We start from the raw sequence: 27,560 nt of genomic DNA, 5'->3' as shown, positions 1-27,560 counted from the left end.
TGTCACGATGTGAGCTGGTGCGTTGCGGCAGAGGTAAGAAGTTCCATTTTCACACCTGACGGCGTGGTTGAGTATCGTGCGCGGAAGCATCACACTCAGTCTTCTACAAGACACTCCCCCTGTTCCTGCCCATGATGAGATACGACTCAGGCAAGGATTACGCCTACCTGCTTTACCTGCCTCGGGGCAACTATTGGTCTCCCTCCTCCTCTTTATCCGACTTAACCTCATCCGACTCGGCATCATCCGACTCGGCATCATCCGACTCGGCATCCCAGTGGGCCGGCCGCCTACGTTCCGGCTCGGGCACGCCCATCCTCACAGCCCCCTCTCTCGACCTCCACCCCGGATACAGCTCGTCCAGGTTATCCTCGATGCGAAACCCATCGTCATAAAACGGCGGGTTCAGGTCGTCGGTAAAGAACGGGCGCGGGCCTCTGTCGACGGTCCACAGCCGCGCATACTCCCGCGCCACCCGCCGATCCAGAGCCGGGTTCCTGTTCACCTGATACCTGTCGTCTTGGGGCTTGAGAAAGACCGCGTGGATGGGCCGCTCGGTGCTGGCGTCCACCTGCTTGCGCGTCTCGGGCCCGCAGTCGGCGAGAAACAGGTCGAAGCAGACGAGCATGCGGCTGCGGCGCAGCTGCACGGCGTTCAGCTGGGTGGTGTTTGCCGTTGGCTGGTCGGCGTTGTTGGAGGAGGGGGGTGCCGCTTCGACTGCGGCGGCGGCGGGCTGGCGGCCGCCGAGCTGAGCGAGGATGGCGGTGGTGAACTCGGCTACCAAGTCCTTGGCATACGCGATGGCCACCGAGGAGTGACGCGAAGCGGTGGCTGGCTGGTACTTCACGTCGAGCAGACACCGTATCGTTCTATCCGCCTTCAAAGCGGCGGCGCTTTCTGGCGAAACGTTCAGTTGCATCCTTGGTGTTGTCAACGGCTGCCGGGATGTCTCAGATGGAGGGGTCATAACATGAAGGTTGGAAAGAGCCGGCGGGCGGCGCGCAGATGTGGATGCATGCAGATGCAAGGAAGCGGGGCATGCAAACCGAGTTGGTTCGACTGTGCCAAATACAGAAAGAGGCAAAGAACAAGTCGAAGAAGGAAAGGAAGGCAAGAAGAGAAGAGAAGAGAAGAAAGTAAATATAAATAAATAACTTATTGCTAGCGTTGTGACAAGTATACTGGGCTGTAACACACCATTTCGCCTTGATCCATGGTACGCCTCAGTTCCTCAGTTCACACTGCACCTCCCTACCTGACCGATCACCAGCGCCCCAGCTTCACCAACACCACCCTAAACCCGTAAGGGACCCGGACAAGCTCAACGAAGACCGCCCAGCCAGGCCCCGTCATCCACCTCTTCACCAGTCGCAACATTTGTATCAGTCCGTCGCCAGCGGTAGTCAGCACCGTTCCAAAACCACCGGCAGACCAGGGTATTTCACAGCTGACCGCCGTACAATGACAGCTTCAAGATCAGTACTGTGTAGTTATGCTACATCTTCGTAGCCAACAATTATGCCCGTCCAATCCTTACCATCCTCCACGTATGTCGCAGTAATAAGACCAGTCTATCCAAATCGCCAAATCCCTCTCTGCCTAGCTACTGCCGGTTGCCAAGGGGAAGGAAGGCGAGAGCGAGCATAACAAATCATCCAAGGCCATGCATGCATGGAAGGCGCTGTGCGGTTGAGTGAGAAGAAACAAAGCACCGCTAGAAGGCAAAGTTGCCCAGCGAGTGGCGCGTAGAGTTGCGTCGTCCGGGGGTGGGTAAGGAGTCACAGGTGAAAAGGACTCCCCGGGACAGCGTGCTTGCTGATGAGAGTTACGCGGAAATCACCAAGACAGACAGAGGCTGCGAGTAAAAACGAGAAAGTGGCAAGCGGCAAGCACCAGAAGAAGATGGATCAGGGACACGGATAAGCCAGACCAGCCGCCTTCGCGGAAATGCGTAACGTTCAAATAAGATGCAGCTAGACGGGGCACGGTCTCCATACAGGTCCGTCCGAAAATGCCCTCTGAAGTGAAGGCCACCCCCGTTTCTATGCTATGTCATAGTGGCAAGCCCATTTTGCTCAGCCCTTGACAATGCGGCAGACAAGGTCGGAGCCGTCGACCGAGTCACCTTCGCGCACCATAAGCTGGGAGACGACGCCGTTGTGAGGAGCGGAGATGACCATTTCCTGGACGTAATCAGTTAGCGAGGCCAATGCGTACCGGTGAACTGTACTAAGAGATGCAGGGCTGGAGAAACATACCATCTTCATCGCGCTCAGCACGGCCAGCGGGTCGCCCTTCTTGACCTCGGTGCCGTCGTGCACGCGCAGCTCGACGAGCACGCCGGCCATGGGGGCGCCGACCTGGCTCGAGTCGGTGGGGTCGGCCTTCAGTCGGCTGACGTTCTCGACCGAGGCCTTCTTGTCGTCGACGGTGACCTGGCGGACTTCCCCGTTTACCTCGAAGAAGACCTCGCGCTGGCCCGTGTTTTCGGACAGCGGGCCGACGGCGAGCAGCTTGAGGATGAGCACCTTGCCCTTCTCGAGCTCGACATGGAACTCCTCGCCAATCTCGGGCTTGGAGAGGAAGTACCTAGTGGGCAGGACCGAAAGGTCGCCGTACCTGGCCACGAAGCTTCTGTACTCCTCGTAAACCTTGGGATACATGACGTAGCTGGCGACATCGCACTCGGTGATGGCGCTGCCGTACTTGCGGCCGAGCTCCTTCTTGACCTTGGCAAAGTCTACAGGCTCGAGGAAAAGGCCGGGGCGCTTGTCCAGCTTCCGGCGGCCGCGCAAGGCGTTGGTGCGCAGCGGCTCGGGGAATCCGCCGTACGGCTGACCCATCATGCCCTCGAGGAACTCCAGCACAGAGCCGGGGAAGTCAAGCTCACCGGCGCGGGCCTCGACATCTTTGGGCGAAAGCTTGTTGGAGACCATAAACTGCGCTAGATCGCCCACAACCTTGGAAGTGGGAGTGACCTTGATAATGTCGCCGAGGAGGTCATTGGCCTGTTCATAGGCTTTCTTGGTCTCCAGCCACTGAGATCCGAGGCCGAGCTGAGCGGCCTGGAACATCATGTTCGTAAGCTGACCGCCGGGGATCTCATGCTCATACACCTCGGGGTCGGGCCCCGCAAGATGAGCCTCGAATGGCGAGTAGAGGAGGCGGAGCTGAGACCAGTAGGTGTCCAGCGCGCGGACGTGGTGAACGTTGAGGCCTGGGTCCTTATCTGTGCCGTCAAGGGAGGCCAGAATGGCGTTGATGCTCGGCTGAGAAGTCATGCCAGACATGCTATCGGTAGCCGCGTCAACGACGTCGGCGCCAGCCATGGCACAAGCAACCATGGAGGCGACACCGGTACCCGCCGAGTCGTGGGTATGGACGTGGATGGGCAGATCAGGGTACTTCTTCCGGATGGAGCCGATGAGGAGGGTGGCGGCATGGGGCTTCAGAACACCAGCCATGTCCTTGATGCCCAGGACATCAATGTCGAGCGCGACAAGCTTGTCGACAAGGTCCAGGTAGTACGGAAGGTTGTACTTCTTGGCGGGGTTAAGCATGTCACCACTGTAGCAGACGGTGCCCTCGCAGACACCGCCGGCCTTCTGGACAGCCTTGATGCCCACCTCGAGCTGGTTGATGTCGTTCAGCGCGTCGAACACTCGGAAGATGTCGACGCCGTTCTTCTTGGCCTGGTCGACGAAGTGATCGATGGCGTTGTCCGGGAGAGAGGCATATGCAACACCATTGGCGCCGCGCAGCAGCATCTGGAAGGGGATGTTGGGGATCAGCTTCCGCATCTTCCGGAGCCGGTCCCACGGGTCTTCGTAGAGGAAGCGCATGGCAACATCAAAAGTAGCGCCACCCCAGCACTCCAAGCTGTAAAGGTTGTGCAGAGCGTGGCTGGTCTCCTTGGCGATGTTCAGGAGATCGACAGTCCGCACACGCGTAGCGAGCAGGGACTGGTGGGCATCACGCCAGGTCGTGTCCATCAGCAGGCAGCCCTTGTAGTTGCGGACAGCTTTCGCGAAGGCCTTGGGACCCTGCTCCAGGATGATCTTCCGCCAGCCCTTGGCGCAAGGCCTGGAGACATCGATCTTGTGGCCAGCCTCGTCGAAGAGCTCGGGAATGATGATCTCACTCTTGAGCTTGGGCTCGCCAACCTGGCCCTTGATGCTGCTGCCGTTGACTGCGACGTCGCCGAGGTAAGCCAGCAGTTTCTGAGCCCGGTTCTGGCTGCCGACGAGATCGAAGAGCGACGGAGTGTCGTCAATAAATGTGGTCCAGGTGTCTCCCTGGATGAACGTCGGGTGCGAGAGCAGCGAAGCGAGGAAGGGGATGTTGGTCTTAACGCCCCTGATTCTGAACTCAATCAGGGCGCGCAGGACCTTGCGCCGGGCGATCTCGTACGTGCTGCCATGGCAAATAACCTTGACCAGCATAGAGTCGTAGAAAGCTGTCAGATGCAGTTAGCGCGATGGTGTCGGGGTGAGAGGGAGGATATAGTCCAGAAAAGTTAAGAAGGAATGATATGAAGCCAAAGTGCAAAAAGGCGAGGCGGAAAACTAAGGAAAGAGGAGGACTCACGCGTAATTACAGCACCGGCAAATCCGTTGCCTCCATCGAGACGTACACCGTTGCCTCCCGCGCTCCGATACACTTCAATTTTACCCTACCAGAAACTTCAGCCATGCCAGTCCAAGCTGAGCGTTCCGAGAGTGATTCCGGAGCGAAGCCGTGGTTCAAGGGGCAGATTTTGCTTACCGTATCTGGCTGGAAGTTCTTCGCCGGGTCTTCCGTGGTGATGCGGCACTGGATAGCGAATCCCCTTGTGCTGATCCGATCCTGGGTCAGGCCGAGCTGCTCCAGGGTGGCACCGGCGGCGATCTGGATCTGAGCGGCGACGATGTCGATGCCCGTGATCTCCTCGGTGATGGTGTGCTCCACTTGGATGCGGGGATTGATCTCGATGAAGTAGTAGCGGTTCTGCTGGTCGACCAGGAACTCAGCTGTACCGGCGTTGCGGTAGCCAACGGACTTGGCCAGGCGAACGGCATCGTTGAGAATGCCATCGCGAACGTCGGTGGGAAGATCCTTGGCGGGAGCGATCTCAACAACCTTCTGATGTCTCCTCTGCACCGAGCAGTCACGCTCGTACAGGTGGACAAGGTTGCCGTGATTGTCGCCGAGGAGCTGGACCTCGATGTGCTTGGGCTTGTCAAGGAACCTCTCGACGAAAACGGTGCCGTTGCCGAAAGCGCTCTTCGCCTCGGAGGTGGCTCTCTCAAACGCCTCCTTGAGCGAAGCCTCCTCGCGCACGACACGCATGCCACGTCCACCACCGCCATATGCGGCCTTGATGATGATGGGGAAGCCGTATTGGTCCGTAAACTTCTTGACTTCTTCATACGTCTCAACTGGCCCGTCGGTGCCTGGAACAACCGGAACATTGGCTGCGATGGCAATCTTTCTGGCGGAGACCTTGTCACCGAGGAGGTCGATCACCTCGGGGGATGGCCCGATGAACTAGGAAGAGAAACACATCAGCCACCAGACCAGCACGAAGGGCCCCGGGACACTCACGATAAGTCCGGCCTTCTCAACGTTGCGAGCAAATTCGGCGTTCTCGGACAAGAAGCCATAGCCTAAGCGGGGGTCAATGCGAGGCTTCTTCTCTCAAAATCGGGCCGGGGGGGGGGGGCAGCCTACCGGGGTGGATCATCTGAGCGCCGTGCTCCACGGCAATCTTGATGATCTCGTCGCCGGCGAGATAGGCACCGACGGGCGTGTACTGCCCTCGCTTGCCGATAACGTACGCTTCATCGGCCTCTGTGTTGTGTCCCCATCAGTGCACGTCCGTCGCAAGCCACTAGCCAGAGAAGAGGATAGGCGTCGCATACTCTGCCTGTGCATCGAGAGACGGTCCTCATAGCTACACAATTATCAGCCGGCCGACGAGTCGCAGAGGCAAGGTGTCTGTCAAGCTGCCTCACCTGAAGACGGCGATGGTGTGGAGCGAGAGCTCGTGAGCCTGTGCACTCGCCTGTTAGCCAGCGAAGCAGCAGATGGCCCCGTAGCACAGCGCTAGCCCGGAGAGTTCCGTTGGTTCTTTTTTTTCTTGGGCCATGACTCACCGTTCTGAAGATCTGTGCAAAGGAGCAGCTGAGTGAGCACGGCATGTCCAGGCCGGGGGAAGGAGCGGTTCCGAATTCAGCATCGCACGTACACGAATCGCTGGCGCACTCGGATCAGCAGGAGTCCAAAAGAGCACGGCTCGCCGGCGCCGGGATCACTTACGGATTTCACCTCTGTTGGCGACTGTTGTGCGCGCGATCTCCGTTAGCCTGCTGCGACTTGTTCCTGGGAGGGCAGGGGGAAGCTTTGATGATGCGCCCCGTCCTTGCGCGCCAGCAGAACACAGCCATACACCAAAGGTCCGTCGCAACGGGCAGACTCACCAAGAATCTTGTTCAACTGCATAATGGTCGAGTTGGCGCGGATGCGGTGCACCGTCTGCGCCTCCTTGGGGGCGTCGCCCTCCTCAAAGACGTCCTCATAGTTGCTCAGTGGTTTATCGGCCGCCATGGTGAATCAATGGCAAAGCCGCCGGCGGTCAATGACACAGAGCAAGACGGGGAGCAGGAGGGGAAGGAGAAAAAAGAGAAGCGCAGCAGACGGGAATGGTGGGGTGTTGCGCGCGCCTGCTCAATGGATCCCCGGTCAAGGGTATGACGGACCGCGGGGTAGGTCTCGACAGTGGGTTGGTGGGGAGCTAACGGAGGCACGCAGGGTGGGCTGGTGGGGTCGGTGGGATGGAAAGCTCGAACGCCAGCTATTACCGAGTCCTGTGTGAAGAAAACAGAAAAGGAAGGCTCGAGTCCAAAGCAACAACGACGGGACTTGCTAACCGGCTTCCAGGTTGGTACCAGCCGGACGGGTGATGGGAGTAAGGAAGGTCTGTTGCAAGGAAGGTCTGTTGCAAGGAATGCGCGGCGTTCCAGGCACAGTCAGACCCGGAAGCAGCAGAGGCAAGAACCGGGATAGTTATGCGAGTTTTCCGAGTTTCGAGCCAGGGCCGGTGTGGGTGTTGAGCGGCTTTTTGAACTTCGAAGCAGCATGTGTTACAACAGCGGTTCAGATCGAGAAATCGAATGGAAGTCAGCATTGTTGCGAATCCCATGTGCACACCAACCTGGACCTCCACTCAACTGCCGCCTCCGTCCAATCATCCACGCAGACGCCGACAGGTGCCTCAGCCTGAGTCTTCCCTCGCAGCGTGTCCTACGGCCCTTAGTTGGAGGACTGCTCATCCTCATGTTGGACGACTCGGCAGCAGTCCATTGAAGAGCACAAAGCTGGAAAACCAAGTTGCCAATCTTCTTGTGAAGCTCTTGGCACCTGGGCTCTTTGATAGAGGTGGGGTTGCCCTGGCCGCCAGCCTTGCTAAAGCTGCGAGTTATTTATCTTAGTAGTGTAAATAACAAGCGCCTACCATCCAATTGGATCGAGGGTCGGAGCTGTGATCGGAGCTGGTGGGCCCACCAATCGCTGAAGTGCGAGGCAAATTCAACAGCCAGCCGCCGCACATGGATGCGGGAAAAAATCCCATCTCAATCCCTTATTATTTGGTCTCCGATGCTCGAGATGCAATCGGGCAACTGCATGCTCGCTCCAACAGGAGGAAGGAGTGCACTGTTGGTGGTTTGTCCTGTGTTGCCATGACCGAGGGGACAGCCCAGCTCGAGTCGAAAGGCCGCACCACCTAGGCAAGACTGGCTCCCTGGGCGTCGTGCCTCATGCCGCATGCTGTGAGACAAGCTATTGGTCCCAGAATCTCGCTCCCACGCCAGCCCGGGCAATCTGATAAATGTTGGCGCGAGCGCTTTGTATCGGCTCCGTAAGGGCTTTTGCTAAGAACTATTTGAGCAACCCCCAACCTCCCACGGAGGGTGTTGAGGGGGTTGCACACCGTCCAACAACCCCAAAGCCGGCGCCATCCTCACCGATGCCCGCCCCTCATTAAACCATATTCCGAGTCGGATGGGCAGGCCGCTGGCCCTTCGGTATCGGTTCGGCGTGGCAATACCACAAGTAGCCAACGGCCGGGTGAAAACAGGTGCTCGCGGCTACTTCTTCGGCGTAGGTTTCGCGGTTCTTGCCGAGCCGAGGATAATGCTCGGTGCAATCTTCACGACTTGCCAAAGATCTCGGAGATCTTAGGAACCCAAGACGGACGCCTCATCATGTCGGCATATGCCATCGAATGCGGGGTAGTTATACCTTTGCCCTGTCATTTGCCATCCTGTAACCCCCATTCCTACCGCAAAGAGCTCAGACCTGAGGCTCTTGTGTCTCTATGGCCCCTGCGCCGTTCACTGCAGTCCACTTGCACAGCAAGGGGGCATGAGACACTCCAATGAGGCTCCTGTGTCTCCCCAGACGCAAGTCGGTCACGGGACCCCTCCATCAGACACCTCCCGTCTCAAGCCGACTTTGCTGGAAGGACCGTATCCCGGTCTAGTCTCGAACAGAAACTGGCGAGCCAAGCGACGGTTCGGTGACGCACTTGGCACTGGGAACCAGCTGGGATAACAGCAGGAAGCGGGAAAACCTAACCAAAATTGTGTTAAAGTGAGGGTTGCGTAACGCATTAGCTGAACCGAGCCCATTCTGTCGGTCACTGCGCTTTGTTGGCGAGGCATGTTAGCCTTTCTTCGACCCCCACGAAGCTCAGCCAAGTTATCCTTGTGTCTCTCCAGAGCGCCGGCTCCGGCGTTTCAGGTCAATCTTCGGACTTGGCAGGGCTCTTGGCACTTCGCTCTTGTCCGTCTGTCTCGGGACAATCTCTCAACGGCCCAGTGCGCAAGACTGGCCCGTGATGCCAAGACACCGATCTCTCGTGAATGTGCAGATGATAGCCAGGAAATTTGACTACAGTGATCCGCAGTCTCAAGAAAACGGCCGAGGTCCGGGTTTGGCGGGGGTTGCAACGCCAGTGAGATGGATCCAATGTCGATTTGGTGAGTGATTGCAGAGGAGCGTGGGGGCCCCTTGAGTTTATTTACCGACACAGCAACTCTGGGTAAAGTTTAGACGGTTAATTTGAGTGTTCGGAGGATACCTATCTTCTCAGGACTCCGAGGATTGTCACATGAGAGCCACAACCCTAACCCTTACCATCGCTTCTCAGTTCAAGTTGCTGCATTTTGAGCTCCTTTCGCTTCCTCCCACGATGATACCACACAGCGCGCCGAAGTACCTGGGTATGCTTCCACCTCCTTGAAGTCCTTGTGACTGACCAAAAGGCATTCTATCTTCAGTGAATGCTAAACGTCCGGAGCAACGTCCCGCATGTTATGTCAAAGTTGCCTCTCGCATGGCCATACCAAATCAGGGGAGTTCATCACTCAAAATCAGGGTGGGCTCGCCAGGCTGAGTCTGATTGTGCGCGGTGCATTTCCTGCTTGACCAACAAACTGAGGTTCAAGAAGGCAGCTTGGCTTCTCCACGGCATTGACTCTGGTCGCATCCAATCTCCGTCATATTGCGGGAAAGCGTCAAACTGCCGAGAATGGTGTGCTCGGTTCCCTGGGGGAGTGACGGGTCGAACAAAGATCAATATAGTAGATAAAGTCCCTAATGGAGCGATCATTCTTCGCTAACAGAGAGCCGGTTATATCAGGTGGACCAAGCAAGATTCGCCCATCCTTGGCCAGTCATATACCGGGGTGGGATTGCTTACCTATGTTCCTCGACGCGTCTCTAATCCAACGGTCTCTGCCAACAATACAGTGACAGTGCTGCAAAGCCAACACAGCCGCTCCTCTCGTTCTGCCCCGGATGACACCGCCTTGCGCCCCTCTCCCCGAAGGAGGACGCGATCAGAAGAGAGAACATGACCCGAAAAGATACCTCAAGGAATTAAACCATCCTTATCCCTTACCACCGTCTTGGTAAGCCAATGCCGCTCTGCTGTCTAGAGGCAAAGTCTAAACGAACACCTTGACATCGGGCACCTATATTGCCCACCCAGTCTCACACCATCTGATTAGAAATGGAGCCGACCAGACCTGAGCAACATAAGACATCCACGACTCCGTCGCATTGATGCGAGCCCAACTCAGCGCGCCTCGCTTGATCGTACAGCCCGGCCCGCAACACACCACCCGGCCGATTTCGACCGCCTGCTCAGATAAACTTCCCCGCGCCAGCTGATACCGCACTCCTGTTTGCAGGATACGGGGAAAGCGAAACAGGCCGTTACGCCAGGCCTTCGCTCAACCAAACCTCCCACCCCTCAACAGACGCCCAGCCTGACACGCTGCGCAACCCGTTCCCAGCCCTTTCCATCCTCACCCCCTATCCTCCTCTCCCGACGCGACCCCTATTTCTTCCCGACCATCTCCTTCCCCTTGTCCTCCACCTGGGCCGCCTTCTCCTTGAAGTCCGTGACGGCGCCGGCGAGGGCGGCCTTCTCGCGCCCGCCCCACTGCGTCCACTGCAGGTAGCGGTAGCCCTGGGTGAGCTGGGCGCCCTCGTTGACGAAGTGGCAGAGGAAGAGCAGGTAGTTCTTGGGGGTGACGGCGAGCGCGTAGCGCATGAAGGTCGCCGAGTAGACGCAGAGGGCGAACGTCATCGGGCCGGAAATTCTGCGGCGCGGAGGCGGGTTGGTTAGTTAGTTGGTTGGTTACATGATGGGAATGTTTGGACAGGTGGGAAGAGAAACTGGGGGGCGGGGGGCGGGGCGGAGGGTTGAAGTGTTCATGGGCGTATATGGCCGAGTTCGAGTCACGACAACGGGGCTTTCGCATCGATATGGGCTTCAGGGCGGTTGGGCGGAAGGGGAGCAAGAGGGAAGCTAAACGTACAGCTCGGGACTCTTTTGTGTGTCCATGACCGCGGCGACGGGGATGCCGAAGTTGGAGACGGGCCCCCAGAAATCTGTCGTCGGTCCGGTTAGTCACAGCTGGAACCTTCGGCGCCACGGCCGTGGTGTCCGGAACGCAGCAATTGGCTCTCCGCAACATCGCCGGCGCGACAATGTCACGCGCCGCTGCTCAAGGCGCGCATCGGACGTCGTGCGCGACCGCAAAAACCTCTAGCAGGGTGCAATGCTCTTTGAGGACCAGCAGTCCAACGTCACCGACCGGCGTCTGTCCGATCACCGGCCCAAGTCATTTGAACTAGTTGGAGCTCGTCGCAGAAAACGGCAAGAACTCACGTGTGGAGCAGACATAATTCAGGACGGGGTGTGCCCTGATTTTGGCGTTGATCGCTTTGACAAAGGCGGCCATTTTGGACGATGTGTCGTTGGCGTTGTCGTTGCCTTCGTCGCGGTAACGCTGCTCGATGGATTGGGGGTTTTAGCTTCCAAATCGGAGAAGCTGGCCTTGGGAAGAAAATTGGGGGCTTTCGGAGATTCCCGCACGGACCCCCGGCCCCGGAAGGTCCGGCTTTAATTGATGATGCAAAGACACATGGCGGAGGAACTCAACAACAATGATGCCTTCAGTAGGTGCTTGAGAAGTGTAGGAAGCGCCTTGTTTATTCGTCCTCCAGCTTTTTCAAGAAGACCGGGTCTACCCCAATGGCTTCAACAACGCTGCAATTCACCCCAAGCCGCAAATTTCATGGTTAACCCCTTAACGCCGCCCAACCCAACCATTCTTGAAAAGTCTGATACAAATGCCCAACGCAATCTCGGACACCACGTGTCGTAGTAAGTTCGTCGAAATCACTCCGTCGAGATGTATGCGGCGGGGCGTAACCGGGGTATTAGTGACGTAAACCAAAGCCAACGGTGCTCATCTCCGCGGCGGCGGGTTGAAACCCGGCGGCGGGGCCCCGCCGGGTGGGAAACCGGGAGGAGCGAAACCAGGAGCACCGGGGAAGCCAGCCGGAGGAGGAAAAGGACCGCCAAACCCAGGTGGTGCAGCTATTGCCTAGTTAGCACAAGAATGGAGGGTTAACAAGCCACTGTACTTACGGCCACCGCGACCAGGAAACCCAGGGGCACCCGGGAAACCCGGGAAGGGAGGAGGAGCAGCCCCTCCAACACCAGCAGCAGGGCCGGCAAGAGAGATCGGAGCAGCCGCACCACGGCCGGCAGGCCGCGCAACGCCGGGTCCAGCGGTGAGTGTCGTCGCGATGCCGGCACTTGTCGTCTTGCCCAGGCGCGCGCTGGGATCTGCGGGAGGGGGAGATTCGACCGAGAGCGACACAATGTGTGCGCCTCGAACAATCGTCAAACCCAACGTCCGCTTCTCTTCCTGCTCAATGACCTGGGCCGCCGCGGACGACGCGCCGGGGGCAGCCGGCTTGCTCTGTTTGCGCTTGGTTCGGCGAAACTCTTCGGTATCGGCAAGGACGAGGTTCATGTGCTTGTCAAATGCCAGCATCTGCCAAAAGCAAGTCAGCAACATTCCAAAGCAGTTGACAAGGCCAGAACAACTCACCTGACCGGTCATCTGGCGGCCATCATTCAAGGTGACGCGCATCCGGTAGTTGATCTAGAAAAGAAGAGATGGTTACTTCTTCCGTATCGTTATGTACACCGCTAGATGTGGGATAAGGTACGTACGTAACCGGCCTGGAAACATTGCGCGCCTTGTCAGCGTTTCGATGTCAACATGGAGGGAGGTAAAGCAACGCGCAGTCGACGGGGTGCTCGTACTCACCATCTTGCCTTGCTTGTTTGTCGCCGACATTTTGGCAGCAAGATGCTACAGTGTAGCTTCTTCAGGCGTGCAAAAATTTGGTTTTTGGTCAAGACGGAGTTTCTCAACTCCGTCGGTTGCGGTCTCTTCGTTGCTCTTCGTGGAGAGGCTTCAAAGTGACTCGCAGCGGTTGGTTGATGGGGCACTGGAAGGCGGCAAGCCGACCTGGAAATTTGAATGCAAGGCTGAGGGAGCTCGGACGCTCCAGCCTCAAACTGTAGCTGCTCAGCCACATTTTTAGGCATTTAAGCCACAGAGCTTGTCCCCCACCATGCTCCATTCGCTTATCGCTGGCAGGCAAGCCATTCCCCACACGCACAATCTCAAAATCTCGACGGGGAAAATCAGCCTGGTGTTTCCAAATTCCTGGTCCATCGACAAGTCGCCCAGTGCCGAGATATCGACCAACACCGCCGCCATGGTACGATCCGACCCGACTACTTGCAATCGCCTACGTCTTGCTGACACGATGACAGTCTGAGAAGGCCCAGAACCCGATGCGGGAGCTCCGCATCCAGAAGCTCGTCCTGAACATCTCGGTCGGCGAGTCTGGTGACAGACTGACCCGTGCTGCCAAGGTGCTGGAGCAGCTGTCTGGTCAGACCCCGGTCTACAGTACGTTTGCCGACGATTTATCTCTTCCCATACCGATCGCTTCTCTTTTTCACTGACTCGGCGATCCCCCTCCTCCAGGCAAGGCCCGGTACACGGTCCGCACGTTCGGCATCCGCCGTAACGAGAAGATCGCCGTGCACGTCACGGTGCGCGGCCCCAAGGCCGAGGAGATCCTCGAGCGCGGGCTCAAGGTCAAGGAGTACGAGCTGCGCCGGCGCAACTTCAGCGAGACGGGCAACTTCGGCTTCGGCATCAGCGAGCACATCGACCTCGGCATCAAGTACGACCCGGGCATCGGCATCTACGGCATGGACTTCTACTGCTGCATGACCCGGCCCGGCGAGCGCGTCGCCCGCCGCCGCCGCTGCAAGAGCAGAATCGGCGCCAGCCACCGCATCACCCGCGAGGACACCATCAAGTGGTTCAAGCAGCGCTTCGACGCCATTGTCCGCTAAATCGTGGGCTGGTTGGCGGTGTGGGCGAGTGGACAGAGGAATTAAAAAACGGCATTTTAGGGAGTGGGGAGTTTTAGGCTCTGGCACAATCGGGACCTCTGGGGCGGACATGCATCCGCTGGTTCATGCGAATTGGGATCGTTGGCTTGTATCTGGGCATGTGTGTAATGCAGCAGCCTCCTATACCTGAGCGAGTCGTCTTCGCTCTCCAATCGTGCTCGATCTGAGGATTTCAGTCGAGCCGCGGCCTCAGAGACCGACCGGCGCCCATGCCGGCTTAACCAATCCCTAGATTCCCGTGATGGACCTTGCTGCCCACGCTTGATCTTGTGATCTTGGGGGCGATGGCAAGGTGCCTGAGCACGTCATTCGCCGTTGGAACACCCTGTGTACCCATTGAGGAGTACTTTGATGAAGAAACGAAATCATGTTTTGTATTGCCATCCACGCCAACTAGCTAAAGAACGCAATGATCCACGCAAATGCTCCTGCTCCCATCCGTTCCGTGTTGCTCATCTCTTCGTAACAAAGGAAACTTGCGCGATAGATGCGCCGTGTGCCTGGGTGTCCAGGCGGTGATTTTCTCTAGTATAGCCCGGGAAATCTAGAGAGTGATCTCAAAAAGATCTGGTACGAAGGCCTCCCCATGAAGAGGTCTGGGAGAAGAAGAGAAGACGATGACGTGGGATGAACCTTGAGCTCGAAAGCGCTGTTGTTAAGCGCAAATGTCTGCTGGCTTTGACCGATGAAACTGTCCCAAAGCCGTGCAATCGCGAATGAAACGTGATGCAAACGAAACGATCTAAATCCGGCGGCTGGATACAGGCGACCGCCCAATCCCTGGTGGTGAAAACTGGTGCCGTAACGAGGCCATGCCATGCCAGCTAAGGAGCAACCAGCGGCGGGCCCTGCTTCAGCGCCCGCCCGTTCTCGGTGCCAGCACACCGCCGCGGCGTGCCCGGCGAGGTCCTCTGCCGGTGCGTCATGTGGGTGTCGATGAGCATGTCGACGAGTGCCTCGGCGTCCTTGGCCAGCATCTCGAGCTCGTCGGGGTCGCTGGCAACCGGCGAGCCGTCTCCGCGAGGCAGTCTGAACGCAGCGAAGACGATGCCGCGGTTGGCGGGCTTGGCCTTAAGCTTCCTACGCTTCCCGTCGGGCGTGGTGACGGTGTCGGCATCGCTCCGCCTGGCCGGGCTGTAGCCGGTGTAGAACGAGCAGCTGTAGCCGCAGGCGAACTCGTCCTGGGCGCCCGTCTCGTTGCGGTACTCCAGCCATCCTTCGGTGCGGAGCACCTTTTGATGCACGGGTGCGGAAATGCGGAAGGGGTACATGATCGAGGGCAGGCCGTAAGCTGCGAGCAGACGGCCGGTCATGCCGCTGCGCTGGTTGGAACGGGGGCGCGAGGCCCGGCCTTCAAATGCGCTATCATCCCCTGAGGTGGAGGAAAGAGGCGTGGCGGGTGGGGACGGTGTCGCGGATCGAGGGGCCGATGTCGCGACGGGGGTGCCACACAACTCGCTGAGAGGGGAGGACCGGCTGGGACGGCTCACGTGGCTTGGCCACAAATTGACGACATAAACCAGATCGAAATGGAATTTTGACGCAATCCTGGCCGCCTCCAAGGCCGCAGCAGTGGCAGGCCGGCTAGCGAGCGGAGGTGAAAGGGTGAGTAGTGGGTAAGTGGCCTTGGGCAGGCGGGACGTGGCGGTCGGCGAAGGATCGGGTGGGAGCGCGAACTCTGGAGGGTTGGTAATCGTATTGTGGGCTCGAATGGCCGTATGCCCGTCGGCGATGTCGTCGTCGCTCAAAGCGAGGAAATCAGTCACGGTAGGCTCCTTGAGTATAGGGGTCTGACTCGGTTGCTTCGCAATTGGAAGCTTGGACGTGCGGCGACACTTGCGCAACGACCGGTAATCTTTGATTGCAGTCTGGGAGGCAGACGAGCTCCTAGGCGTCTCGGACACGCTGCTGTGACCGTTGTCCAACTCATCCAGCCCAGGCTCGGGCAGGGGAGCGAGCCGGGGAGACAGGGGTTGGCCGAGATGTCCGTGACGGCTTTCTCCCGGGAACAGGAGGGAACTTGACGACTTGTATCGTCGAACGGTATTTTGCTGAATGGGGCTGTCTTGCTGCTGAGGAAGTGACAAGCCATCCTCAGTACCAGGGTACTGCCTCCGATTGACCTGACCCTTCGGAGAAACAGACCGTGAGGTGGAACGCGCCATCGACTTCGAGGAAGATCCGGAACGCCGCTTTGGCGATGAACTGGCGGTGGCCGCTTTCGGCACAGCTGGAAAGGTGAAGCCGAGGAGCTCCGACATGGTGTCATTCGCGCTTCCACCGGAAAAGAGTGAAGAGGTCCGCTTAGGGATGTCAGGACCGAGCGGCGAGAGCCGCGAGCTGGCGCGAGGGTAATCGTCAGAGGTTTCAGTGCCGGACGTTTTCTCGGGGCCAGATGGCGGCGCCAAGGTTGGAAGACGAGGCGTGCTGGGCGTCTCTGGCAGGCTCCTAGCCCGCCTGGCCGAGCTCGGGGTCAGGAGCACCTCTTCTCTGGCCACCATGCGGGAGGAAGTAGGCCTGATGTATGATGGTTGTGGAAACATCTGAGATGTTGCGCGCAGCTCGGTCAAGAACGGGACTGGAGTCGCCGGCCTGTTCGCGATGACAGCCGAGCCCTGAGGTTCTGCAGATTTCTTCCTCTTGGAGAAGAGCTTTTCCAATCGGTCCAGCTGCTTGTCGAGTTTCTCGAATCCAGTCGCCATTGTGTCTCCGAAGTCAAAACGACGCTGTGAAAACTAGACTTAGCAACATTCCACGAAGGAAATCGGCCGAGTAAAGTAAGATGAGGAGGTGGAGGGAAAGATGGAACTGGAAGACGCGGCGCCGAGGTGAACTTCACTGTGGTCCGGCCACCAAAACGCCTTATTTTCGAGAAGCACTTACTTGAATGGCAGTGGAAAACGCGGCCTAGATTTCACCTGGCTGGGTGGAAATGAATTGTGAAATATAAATCGCGTGCGCGGGTGGTCCGCGAGTGGGTGGTTGACCACGGTACCCCTCGAAACTTTTTTTTGTTTCGCAACGGGTGATACAAGGCCATCAAGCACAGGTTATGACGGCCTCTGCGGGTTGGTTCGGCAAAGTGATTCCACGGCAGGAGGAAAGCGGGAATCCGATTTCACAACTGAACGGAAAATTGGAGGTCGCAGGAGTTCGTCGATGCGGCCGGAAAGGAGGATGGGGTCCGAGAAAAGCGGCCACCAGCGAGGTGTTCATGAAGAAGTCCGGCCCTGCTCTCGCACCTCAACAGCCGTCGAGCTTTAATAAATCCCTTGGCTGGTACTGCCTTGAGTGCATCCGACAGATTCCGTGCTCTTGGGTCGGACCCAAATGGTTTGGACTTAACAGCAAAAGGAACCGACAAAAGCAACCGGTGCTCTGTGCTTATCGCGGTTGTTGAGGCAGCATGGCCATGTCAGCGAGCAGTTTGGCACAGAGAACACCGAGAATTGGCTCCGGCTGACCCCCACCGAGCGGGAGGCATGAGAAACGGAAAAGAAACGGTAGTGGTAGGTGCCTGGGGTTCAAAAGAGGGCTAAGGATCATGTCCAATGAGGTCCAATGAGCTGGGTAAAACGAAGGCATCACGCTTTTGAGCGTGGTTCTGATGGATGCTGATGCACGAGAGAGAAGGTAAGGGCCATCCGAACTTGCAGGCCGTTGCCTTCTCGAGGTCGAACTGTCGACGAGAAAGGAGGGAGGGGGGGGGGAATTGTCTGACGGCTGTCTTAAGAGACGAGGAGAGGACAAGGGAGCCGTATCAAACAGGGAATCTGCAATCCTGGGAAGCGTATGACAGGTACCTAATAGGAACGCAGCTTCCAGTTCTCAATTTCCAGTTTGGAACAGAAGTGACCACAACCGGCGACTGGCAGGCCTCGAGCTGCAAGTGATCCAAGCCTCTCTGGGGGGCCGCCATTATCATCCATGACTTGTCGGGTTTATCCCCTGTATCACAGTGGCAGCTCTTTTTCCTCGAGTAGGAGGATGGCAGGGTACCCCGTCGTCTGCAAGGTATTCCGTACTCCGTACTCCGCACACAGTAAACATACGAGGGCTGGGTGGTTCGACCACAACGGCAAAAAGGAGATAGCAAAAAACGGCAGCACACAAACACAGAAAGAGACACCACCAGGGCCTCGGACGGGGGCAGATCTCTGGTTTCTGGTTCCTGGCATCAGATAGCTGGTTTCCATCCACTCGCAAGGACTGACAAACGACTAGCTGCCATCGCTTGGGAGGAGAGAAAAAATTGGTGAGAAAAAGCAACAGTCAGGCAGATTCGGCGATGCGAGATGTCGAAGCGGAACAAGCAGGAGACGCACGGGCTTCAAAGGAAGGTCGTTCACTCCTCCCTTGCACTCTTTGACAAGGGTAGTTGGCAAATGCTTGGAGGTTGGCAAGTGCTTGAAATAATGTGATTCGTCGCCTGTCAGCTGGCCAGTCACCTGCGGAGCTTCATGCCAAGCTAACAACCTTGGAAGTTTTGCCCCACAAATGTCTAGGGAACTGCCGTTTAACGTTAGTTAGTGGCAGTTGGCACATCGCAGCCATCTTCTGTCCCCACATTTTCCAAACTTGGACGTCCACGAACGACTGCAGCTCACACTCGGCGATGACCTGGGAGAGGAGTCGGGCAACTCTGGCATGGGCTTCACAGTCCATTCCGCATCCCGATCTCGGAGGCTTCTCTCGCCGCCTCGATTACGTTGACGCCGATGCACACGCAGCACAAGAAGGAGAACGAAGGAAAAAAAAATAAGAAAACAAAGCTCGGACAGTTGCATGATGCTGGAATTCTGGGGTGCTAGTTACACTCCCACCGCAGGCGCTCTGTGCCGAATCGACAATTTTTGAAATTGTCTGAATTGGAAAAATAACCTACTCCCCTGCAAGGCGTGGCTTTTCCCGTTTGAGACAGGTGGTGGCACAATGGTGATCGACCTTGCATGATAACGCCGGCGAGTCCCAGTGGGGTTATTCTTAAAGAGGTCCCGCCAAGACTAATTTCGGAACCTGCCGCTTACAAGTATTTACAAATTGCCGCGAGGGAGCGGGGTCGCCACGACTTCGAGCAACATCAACAACGAAGAATTGCAAAGACTCGTAGCAGCAACTTCGTGAAACCTCAACCAAATTGAAAAAAAAAGAAAACGAAGTTAACCCGCACCCTAACCTTGACCCTCACCCTAACCATAACCCTCACCCTAACCATAACCCTCACCCTAACCAGCGGGGGGCTGGCGCCGCCCCCCGCACCCCCGGCGAACTAACCCGTGGCTAACCCGTGGCGATAGTGCAAACCCCTTGGCGGTCTTGGCGGGGTACTGACGCTGTAAAAACATTGCCGACAATTGGCCGAAATTAGTCTTGGCGGGACCTCTTTAAGATCCAGCCCCAGTGGCTCATGCAGGTCTCGACGCCATAAATCCTGTCTCCAATCACTCTCCCGGCATCACCTCCAGGTTTTCAGAGGCTTCAGAGGCAACAGACGCATTACACAGTATGCCTCTTTGGTCACATCCGATTTTGTTTGCAACGGGCAGCGGTGTGAGCGGTCTCTCGTGCCGCAGCGACGCTAACTCCATACTGTGGTAACTACGACCTGTATTGCGGTGTGCAAGCTCCAAACCCCAATCTCGAACGGATCCCTCCGAATTCTTGCTTCTTACGCAGTATTGCGGATCACAACGGGAAGTCGTACATATGGCGCGCTGCCCCGTTCCCCGACTTGTTTTCCGGCCGGTACGGCTGAAAGAGGTCGCGGCCAACAAGAACGGGCCCTGGATTGGTGCAATCCTGCACGACTTGCTTCTTGGGAGAAGCACGCCGAACGCATCGGCGACCTACCGTTACCAGGCCGGATATTTGTACACATGTACAGTACCAACGCTGGGCTCTCCCAAACACGCCGGTTGGCATACTGCGTACTGGCACCAGCTAGTAAAGAACGGGCTGGGAAATCCTTGATTCTCAGTCTTTTCGGACCATCACCTCTTCTAAACAAGACTGCTCGATGGAATGAGGAATACTCCGTACCACGGAATGCCTCGGCTCCGAACAGCTCGGGTACACCAACCTCCGCAGCCTTTGGGCTCTGGTTCCTACCTGACACTAGGGGGCCAATCGCTACACTAGCTCCGGGAACGAGGGAAGCTGCCGTTGCCGTCTCGCTGGGTCCAAGGAGGCTCTAGCCCCACTCAGCCCGCCGAACAACATGGGATGGGACAACAGCGCGCAGGGGCCGGCACTCCACTAACTACACTACACAACCAACGACTGCGTGTTGGACTGAGCACATGTCGAATCACGGCTGCAAAGAACGAACGTTATCACATCAGCTACCCCGCCCAAGTGTGGAGTTTGGACGTAGTGTAGCTCCATCCTGAGGTTCCAAAAGCCGGCTTTCGGGGCGCGGATGCCGGATCGGCGTGGGCCCAATGGGTCCCTTGGACTACACTCCTTTTGGCCTACGCATGTCTCATCCTCTCGTCCCTTCTCATGTGCGTGCGTTGCCCGTTTGGGCTGGAGTAAGACGCGCCATCCCTTGGACCCATCGCTTCTCAGGTTGACCGCCCCCCACATCCCACCATACGGCTGCTACACGTTAGTTACCGGGTAAGGATCAACAACGGCGGCGCTCCCTCAGCGGTCGGCGGAGGCTGGTGATTCAGGCTGTGTGGAACAACGTGAGCGCACACGTGCAGCCAGAAGAGAGAGCAGAAGCAAGCCCTGAAGACCACCACACCCAACATTCGTCTAGTGTACACCAAATCTACATAGGACAGACAGACGCGAATCCCTTGCGGCAGTAGGCCAATCCTCACGGACGTTGGCTACAACTGCCGAGCGATGTGCCAAGTTATGGCGTCCAACGAGCTTGGCGAATTGCGTGGGAATCGTGAGTCTGGACTCTCTGCTGTCAGATTACGCCGGAGTCAGCTGAGCACAGGGCAGCTTGGCACTGCTGCCGGAGCGATCTCCCCGAGGCTACCTGCAGCACGATCTGGTGTGCTTCCCCTCAATATACGGGTGTAACCGGGCTCGTCCGTGGGTCAGTCTTCTCGTCTTCCCGAGTCCCAGGCCTATCTCCGCCCTGTTTGTTTGCTTTTGCATGCCTGCTTGGCAACCCGGGATGGCCAGTATAGGAAAAAGGTCGGCCGAAGGATTAAAACGAGCTCTGTTTTCCTCCCCCCCCTGATAATTGTACTCTCGACATTAATCGCGATAACTGCTCTCTCCGCTACCCAGGGCCGTCAACGAGGACCTCCAGGGACACAGGAAATGGCTTACTCTCCGTCTGTGCGCACTCGCAGCTGCGAAAACCCGGTCGTGCAGCACGGAGCGGATGCGCATGTATGTATGTACATGTACGCCCACCCGGGTCGGCCGAGATGGAAGGAACTGGGCTGAAGCACGGTGACTCGCGGAGATGACGGCGAGGCGATCTCCCTTTCCCGCAGCCGCGTAGAGCAGCATACCCGGGTGCCACACGGGGTCGTAGATGATGAGCAACGGTAGATCAGAGTCTCGCACCGCTGCCGTCCTCGCCCACCTCCCCGAAGAGGTTCAGGAAGGCCGTGTGCACCTCGTCGGTGAGATCGCTGGCCTGCAGGCTCCGGCCCTTCTTGGCAAAAGCCAGGCGTGAGCACTCCTGATTTGACGCACGTCAGTCATCCAGTGAACGTTCCGTAGCAGAGAAGGAGCGCAGGGGACTGCTGCTCACCCGCGTAATCGCACTGCCCCCGAACGCCGCGAGACCAACCAGCTCCTCCTCCTTCAGCTGCTTCCCCGTCTCCCAGATCCCATCTAGATACGCCTTCCTCCACCCGAGAAACGTAGCGATGCTCCCCGTCAGCGTATCCCCCTGCCCGCCACTCCTCTTCCTCCCCCCTTCCAAATCCACCGTGAACGTCACCTTCCCGTCGCTAATCTGATCCTTGGGCCCCTTCTGCACGATCATGACCCCACCAAGCGCCTTCGCCAGCGCCTCTACCTTGGCCGTCTCGCTCTGCTGCGCAGCGGCCCTGACCTGCTCGTCGACGCCCAGCGCGCGCGTCAGCCGCCCGAACTCGACCACGTTCGGCGTCAACACGGCCAGCCGGTAGCCGCGCACCAGGTCCGGCTCGCGCTGCACCAGCAGCAGCGCGTCGGCGTCCAGCACCATCGGCATGCCCCGGTCGCGCGCCGCGCGGATCACCAGCGCGCACGTGTCCTGCATCAGCGGGTCGCGCCCCAGCCCGGGCCCGATGACTAGCACGTGCAGCCGGTCGAGCATGGGGACGATGCGCGCGGCGATCTGCTGCGCGTCGGTGTCGGCGCCCGAGGATGACGTGACGGGTGCCGAGGTAGACGAGGGCGACGAACGCATCAGCGGGTGAACCATCAGGTTGGGAGAGTATGACTTGATCACGGTGGCGGCGGACGGGGTGCAGATGACGTGGGACTGGGAGGGGGGTTAGTGTCTCGCTGTCGAGATTCTCTCAGGGGGTTGAAGCGTAGGGAGCAGGGTAATTTCGAGTATCCCCTTGCACACAAGTGAGAGCAGGCAGCTATCCCATTTCCCATCCTTTCCACTCTCCTTTCTGTCCATGTTCCACTCCACCAGAAATGACAACCAAGCAAAACACCCCGCCGGACCAAGAAGGGAGAAAAGAGGAAAGTCACCTACCATATCACATCCCAATCGTGCGCTCGCCATAGCCGAGAAGTACGGCGCGCCAGTGTAGTCTTCACTGCCCCCAATGACCGCGACACGTCCCAGTTGGCCTACGATCACCCGTTCCGTTAGCCCACCATCCTCACCATCATCATCATCATCAGCAGCAGCAGCAACAGCAGCCAGCCAGTCAGTCCAGTCCACCACCCACCACTTTCCCCAGGCACACGCCACTTCCAACCTCCAGATGAATCAAGAACACAAAACAGACAGAAAAAAAAGGTAAGGAGAGGGAAGGAAAAGGAAAGAAAAGGTAAAGGAAAGGAAAAGGAAGAGGAAAAGGAAAGGGGGAAGGGGAAGGGGAAGGGCAAGGAAAAAAGAAAAGAAGAGAAGAAGAAAAATGAAAACAGAAAGAAGAATACAACAGAAAAGAGAGAGAAAGCAAAGAGAAAAGGAAAGGAAAAGAAAAGAGAACAGAAATGAGAACAGCAAGGAGAACAGAAAGGAGAATAGAAAAGAGAACAGAAAAGAGAACAAAAAGGAGAAAAGAAGGGAGCAAAGAAGGGAGAACAGAAAGGAAAAGAGGAAGGAGAACAGAAAGAGAACAGAATAGGGAACAGAAAGGAGAACAGAGAGGAGAAAAGAAAGGAGAAGAGAAAAATAGAGAATAGAAAGAAGAGAGTAGAAAGAAGAATAGAGGAAAAAAGAGGGGAAAAACAGAAGAGAAGAGGGAGGAGAAAAGAAAGGAGAATAGAAAAGAGAAAAGAGAAAAGAAAACAGACCAAGACACACCTTTATGAAACTTCTCTAACAAAGGCGGCACCATCTGCCGCACGCGCGCCAGCATCTCCCTGGTCGAGGCCGACATGTTGGGAGGAGAAGCAGGCACAGCAGAGCTGGAGGACGACGAAGGGGAGGGCATCTCCCGCTTATTCGGTATCCTTTTAACGAGGCTCAAGTTAGATAAAGAATATCGCATGAGCCGGAAAGATGAGGTGGGCTGGCTGGCAGGCTGGCGAGCAGTCGAGTAGCTAGAGAGCAAAGAGGGATATCCCGGTGTTGTATGAGGAACGGGACTACCTTTTGATAGAGAGAACTAAGAAGGTACTAGCCGGCGCCTGATCAGCAATCACAAATGACAAAGAGGGGCCCTTCTGGGGGACTGCCAGATGTTTGGGTGGGTTGACGGGGTGAACCGAGAGGTGTTGACTCGAGTTGGATCCAGAGGTTGAACTCGACATCACGCTGGAATGCGGGCGGGGGATGCGGATGCTTACCTGTGAGAAGCTCGACCAAGTAGGGCAGGCGAAACACATACGCTTATCAGCGTTTAAAAGGTGCCTAGGAGAGGGCAATAGCGAGCTGCGGACCGAGGAGTCCAAATCAATGAGTACTCAAGCTCGGTTTACGTGCCTGGATCGCACATGAAAAGAAGGGAGACAAGGCCCGTGATGTCACCAGCCGCTGTTCCCATCCGGAATCGTTACTCGGCCGGGCCCCACTCACCCGCAGCAACGGCCAGACCCGACGCAACTCTCCGGCTCGGACGGCACCCAGCCTTCAGAAACCCTCAACTTTCGAGGACAAAAGGAATCGAGTGCTTGATTGAGTCTTCGCTCTATTTTACAATGGATTTGACGGGAGAACACTCCCCTCCGCGCGCGTCCTTGCTCATCCAGCACACGAAAGACGGAAACCCCCCTGCTCTAGAAACACACGGCCCCGATGCGATATGGACATCCTCCGTCTTTATCGTCGGCTAACCCCCCGTCGATCCTCGGGAGCGCTTTAAATTACGTGCAAATTAACCCAGGAAGCTCTTGGTGAAGTTCTGGATGATCTCCCTCAACCTGGCCTCGAGCTCCTTGCTGATGGCACCCTCCTTGTCAATCGTAGCCATCAGGTCGGCCTCGTTGGTCTTGAGGTGGGCAAGGAAGTCAGCCTCCCACTGGAGGATCTTGTTGACGGGGACCGAGTCGAGGTAGCCGTTGACACCGGCGAAGATAAGGGGAACCATCTCGTTGACGGCCATGGGCGAGTACTGCTTCTGCTTGAGAAGCTCGGTCAACTGCAGGCAGTCAGAGTCAGCATCCGTCACCTTTTCTCGATGGGCAGCCGAAGGGAGGAAACTTACCCGCTCACCACGGGCGAGGGTCTGCTTGGTGGCGGCATCGAGATCCGAGCCGAACTGGGCGAAGGCAGCGACCTCACGGTACTGAGCCAAGAAGAGCTTCAGGGAGCCGGCGACTTGCTTCATGGCCTTGAGCTGGGCGGCGGAACCGACACGCGACACGGACAGACCGACGTTGATGGCCGGGCGGACACCCTTGTAGAAGAGCTCAGACTCCAGGAAGATCTGGCCGTCCGTGATGGAAATAACGTTGGTGGGAATGTAGGCAGACACATCACCACCCTGGGTCTCAATGATGGGGAGGGCAGTCATGGAGCCGCCGCCGTGCTTGTCGTTCATCTTGGCGGCACGCTCGAGCAGACGAGAGTGGAGGTAGAAGACGTCACCGGGGTAGGCCTCACGTCCGGGGGGACGACGCAGCAGCAGTGACATCTGACGGTAGGCCACGGCCTGCTTGGACAGATCGTCGTAGATGACCAGCGAGTGCTTGCCGTTGTCCCCTGCCAACGATGTCAGCTATTTTCGTCCCGTTTTCACGAGTTCCGGAAAGAATCCGGCGAGGGAAAAACTGACTGAACCACTCCCCGATTGAACTTTCATGGTAAAACAACGCAAGTTAGCTTTCCTTTTCTTGAATCGAGACATAGGGAGCAACTGGGGAACAGGGGGGTGGTCTCGGGAGCAACAAAGAGCCACCCGAAACCATAACCGGCAAAAGCTCGGGTGTAACGGTAACGTACGCGCCTATATGAGAGTAAGAGTTAGCAAGAGTTAGCAACGAGATGAAGATATGGCCGAATATGTGGTAAAGCGAAAGAGTGACAGAAGTTCTGTCCTCGACTCGTGGCGTCGGTTCGTCGTGGTGGATTGTCCGACCCCACTTTTGCTCCGCCATCTTGTCCTGCCAGAAAAAGGTGCGACAAAAAGGTGCGACACATGAGTAGGAGCAGGACAGGATGGTTGTGAAAAAAAAAAGAAAGAAAAAGAAAAAAGAAAAAGAAAAAGAAAAGAAAAAAGACAAAAAAAGAAAAAAAAGAAAAGAAAAAAAGACAAAAAAAGAAAAAAGAAAAAGAAAAGAAAAAAGACACAAGGAAGGGAAAGACTGTACCAGTGAAAGGAGCAATGTACTGCAGAGGAGCAGCCTCTGAGGCGGTGGCGGCGACAACGATCGAGTACTTCATGGCGTCGTTCTCCTCGAGAGTCTTGACGAGCTGGGCGACGGTAGAACGCTTCTGGCCGACAGCGACGTAGATGCAGTAGAGCTTCTTGCTCTCGTCGGTGCCGTTGTTCCACCGCTTCTGGTTGAGTATGGCGTCCAGAGCGACGGCAGTCTTGCCGGTTTGACGGTCACCAATGATCAGCTCACGCTGACCACGACCGATGGGCACCATGGCGTCGACAGACTTGAGACCGGTCTGCACGGGCTGGTTGACGGAACGGCGGGGGAGAATGCCGGGGGCCTTGAGCTGCGCACGGCGCTTCTCCTTGGTGTTGATGGGACCCTTGCCATCGATGGGGTTGCCGAGGGCATCAACAACACGGCCGAGAAGCTCAGGACCGACCGGGACATCGACCTGGCGGAGTTAGATACACAGGCTCGGCGGACCGCTGCAGTCGGTAGACTCACGATTTCGCCGGTACGCTTGACAGTCTCGCCCTCCTTGACGAGACGGTCGGAACCGAAAAGCACGACACCAACCTGGCCGGCCTCGAGGTTCATGCACATGCCCTTGACACCGGAGGCAAACCTACGGCGGGTTAACTCCAGTTGCGGAAGCAGCGCAAGGGCGGGCGCGACCTACTCGACAAGCTCCTCGGCCTGGACGTTGGCCATACCGTGCACACGGGCGATACCATCACTAGTATCATCCGCAGTCAGCACCGCACTTCCGCAATCGCCATGCATCGCCATCGCCGTCTCGACAAGTAACCCCACTAGCACCCGGCCGCGCATTGATACCCGCGCTACGCCATCAGGTTCAAGTGTTGTTGCCCTTCGCCAAGATTCCTAAAGTCGCAACACGTACCCGACAGACAGGACACGGCCGGTCTCGGCAAGGCCGGCCTCCTCCTGGACGCCGCGGATTCTCTGCTCGAGAATGGACGAGACCTCGGTCGGGGAGGCCTTGGCATCGGCGTAGGTGCGGGCTTGGATGGCAGAGACGGCGGGTGCGGCATTTCGCTGTCGGACCAGTTAGCCAAGCCGAAGCCCGAGGACGCGCCAAATGCGAAGGCAAAATTGGAGCAGCTCCCGCCCCGCGCTCCCGGTGCTCGCCAAAAGACCAGGCGTTGCCGGCACCAAGCTCAATTGAGCTTCACAAGCGTGTGCAGGGCCGATTGAGATGGGCTCGAAGCAACGGTCGATGGCATTGGGGGATCAGGATCGGTCGGGCGGGCGGAGGTGCACTCACTGCGGCGACTCTGCTCGTGGCAGAGAGGGCGCCGACGGCGCGAGTGCTCTGTCGGAGGGCGTTCCTGAACATCTTGGAGAGGGATGTGGCGCCTCTTGGGTCGAGGAAAGGCAATTGCAAGCGGCTTGCAATTGCGGGAGGGGAGATTGAGACGAGTGGTTGATGGAAGTTTGGGGAGCCGACGTGAGGAAAATTGTCGAGAAGGGCTGGTCGGCCTTTGGTTGGAGCGGACGGCGGGTCTCGAGCTCAGCAACGGCCAATCAGCGGGCGGATAGAATTTTGCTCACCCAAAGCCTCCCGAGCAACTCCACCTGGCAACATTCAAAACGGAAGTGCTACAGGCGTGCAACAGCTCCAACAAGCCCCGGAGAACAACACCCCATCTTTCGCAGTACTCGGTTGCTTGCTGGCTCACAAGAATTCTTTCCTTCCTTCATTCTTTCTTTCTTCTCTATTTCATTCCTGTTGTTTATTCTTTCATTTCCCCCCTCTTTCTTTCTTCTTTTGTTTCCG

The 27,560-nt window shown here is 57.3% G+C and overlaps 8 protein-coding genes across 8 annotated transcripts; 1 reads left to right on the top strand and 7 right to left on the bottom strand.

Moving 5' to 3' along the window:
• Positions 1–162: 162 nt before the first annotated feature.
• THITE_2114129 (uncharacterized protein) lies at positions 163–1,521 on the bottom strand. Its single transcript, XM_003652481.1, has one exon. The coding sequence runs from the start codon at positions 917–919 to the stop codon at positions 191–193; it is 729 nt and encodes a 242-aa protein (XP_003652529.1). The 5' UTR covers positions 920–1,521; the 3' UTR covers positions 163–190.
• On the bottom strand, positions 1,522–6,710 carry THITE_2114126 (uncharacterized protein). The gene is made up of 12 exons (XM_003652480.1): positions 6,459–6,710; positions 6,298–6,318; positions 6,227–6,234; positions 6,135–6,146; positions 5,994–6,031; positions 5,901–5,932; positions 5,710–5,829; positions 5,584–5,645; positions 4,765–5,526; positions 4,588–4,672; positions 2,259–4,456; positions 1,522–2,183 (listed from the first exon to the last, which is right to left on the bottom strand). The coding sequence occupies exons 1-12, from the start codon at positions 6,583–6,585 to the stop codon at positions 2,076–2,078; spliced, it is 3,573 nt and encodes a 1,190-aa protein (XP_003652528.1). The 5' UTR covers positions 6,586–6,710; the 3' UTR covers positions 1,522–2,075.
• Positions 6,711–10,023: 3,313 nt separating this feature from the next.
• Positions 10,024–11,520, bottom strand: THITE_2114120 (uncharacterized protein). Its single transcript, XM_003652479.1, has 3 exons — positions 11,222–11,520; positions 10,869–10,941; positions 10,024–10,649 (listed from the first exon to the last, which is right to left on the bottom strand). Exons 1-3 carry the CDS (start codon positions 11,292–11,294, stop codon positions 10,385–10,387), a joined length of 411 nt encoding a protein of 136 aa, XP_003652527.1. The 5' UTR covers positions 11,295–11,520; the 3' UTR covers positions 10,024–10,384.
• On the bottom strand, positions 11,521–12,889 carry THITE_2114118 (uncharacterized protein). The gene is made up of 5 exons (XM_003652478.1): positions 12,678–12,889; positions 12,581–12,589; positions 12,456–12,509; positions 11,987–12,398; positions 11,521–11,935 (listed from the first exon to the last, which is right to left on the bottom strand). The coding sequence occupies exons 1-5, from the start codon at positions 12,705–12,707 to the stop codon at positions 11,805–11,807; spliced, it is 636 nt and encodes a 211-aa protein (XP_003652526.1). The 5' UTR covers positions 12,708–12,889; the 3' UTR covers positions 11,521–11,804.
• A 181-nt stretch (positions 12,890–13,070) lies between these two features.
• On the top strand, positions 13,071–14,085 carry THITE_67248 (60S ribosomal protein L11). Its single transcript, XM_003652477.1, has 3 exons — positions 13,071–13,137; positions 13,193–13,331; positions 13,410–14,085. Exons 1-3 carry the CDS (start codon positions 13,135–13,137, stop codon positions 13,784–13,786), a joined length of 519 nt encoding a protein of 172 aa, XP_003652525.1. The 5' UTR covers positions 13,071–13,134; the 3' UTR covers positions 13,787–14,085.
• A 432-nt stretch (positions 14,086–14,517) lies between these two features.
• THITE_2114114 (uncharacterized protein) lies at positions 14,518–16,801 on the bottom strand. The gene is made up of 2 exons (XM_003652476.1): positions 16,730–16,801; positions 14,518–16,572 (listed from the first exon to the last, which is right to left on the bottom strand). The coding sequence occupies exon 2, from the start codon at positions 16,546–16,548 to the stop codon at positions 14,671–14,673; it is 1,878 nt and encodes a 625-aa protein (XP_003652524.1). The 5' UTR covers positions 16,549–16,572; positions 16,730–16,801; the 3' UTR covers positions 14,518–14,670.
• A 4,325-nt stretch (positions 16,802–21,126) lies between these two features.
• THITE_2114110 (uncharacterized protein) lies at positions 21,127–23,671 on the bottom strand. The gene is made up of 4 exons (XM_003652475.1): positions 23,298–23,671; positions 22,518–22,615; positions 21,573–22,292; positions 21,127–21,500 (listed from the first exon to the last, which is right to left on the bottom strand). Exons 1-4 carry the CDS (start codon positions 23,371–23,373, stop codon positions 21,369–21,371), a joined length of 1,026 nt encoding a protein of 341 aa, XP_003652523.1. The 5' UTR covers positions 23,374–23,671; the 3' UTR covers positions 21,127–21,368.
• Positions 23,672–23,958: 287 nt separating this feature from the next.
• THITE_2114103 (uncharacterized protein) lies at positions 23,959–27,267 on the bottom strand. Its single transcript, XM_003652474.1, has 9 exons — positions 27,048–27,267; positions 26,664–26,818; positions 26,439–26,495; positions 26,264–26,384; positions 25,744–26,210; positions 25,583–25,585; positions 25,210–25,229; positions 24,640–25,136; positions 23,959–24,573 (listed from the first exon to the last, which is right to left on the bottom strand). Exons 1-9 carry the CDS (start codon positions 27,117–27,119, stop codon positions 24,310–24,312), a joined length of 1,656 nt encoding a protein of 551 aa, XP_003652522.1. The 5' UTR covers positions 27,120–27,267; the 3' UTR covers positions 23,959–24,309.
• Between the last annotated feature and the right edge of the window lie 293 nt (positions 27,268–27,560).

Source organism: Thermothielavioides terrestris, chromosome 2, assembly GCF_000226115.1.
Source record: "Thermothielavioides terrestris NRRL 8126 chromosome 2, complete sequence".
NCBI lineage: Eukaryota > Fungi > Ascomycota > Sordariomycetes > Sordariales > Chaetomiaceae > Thermothielavioides > Thermothielavioides terrestris.
This window is presented reverse-complemented; position numbering and strand designations above follow the sequence as displayed.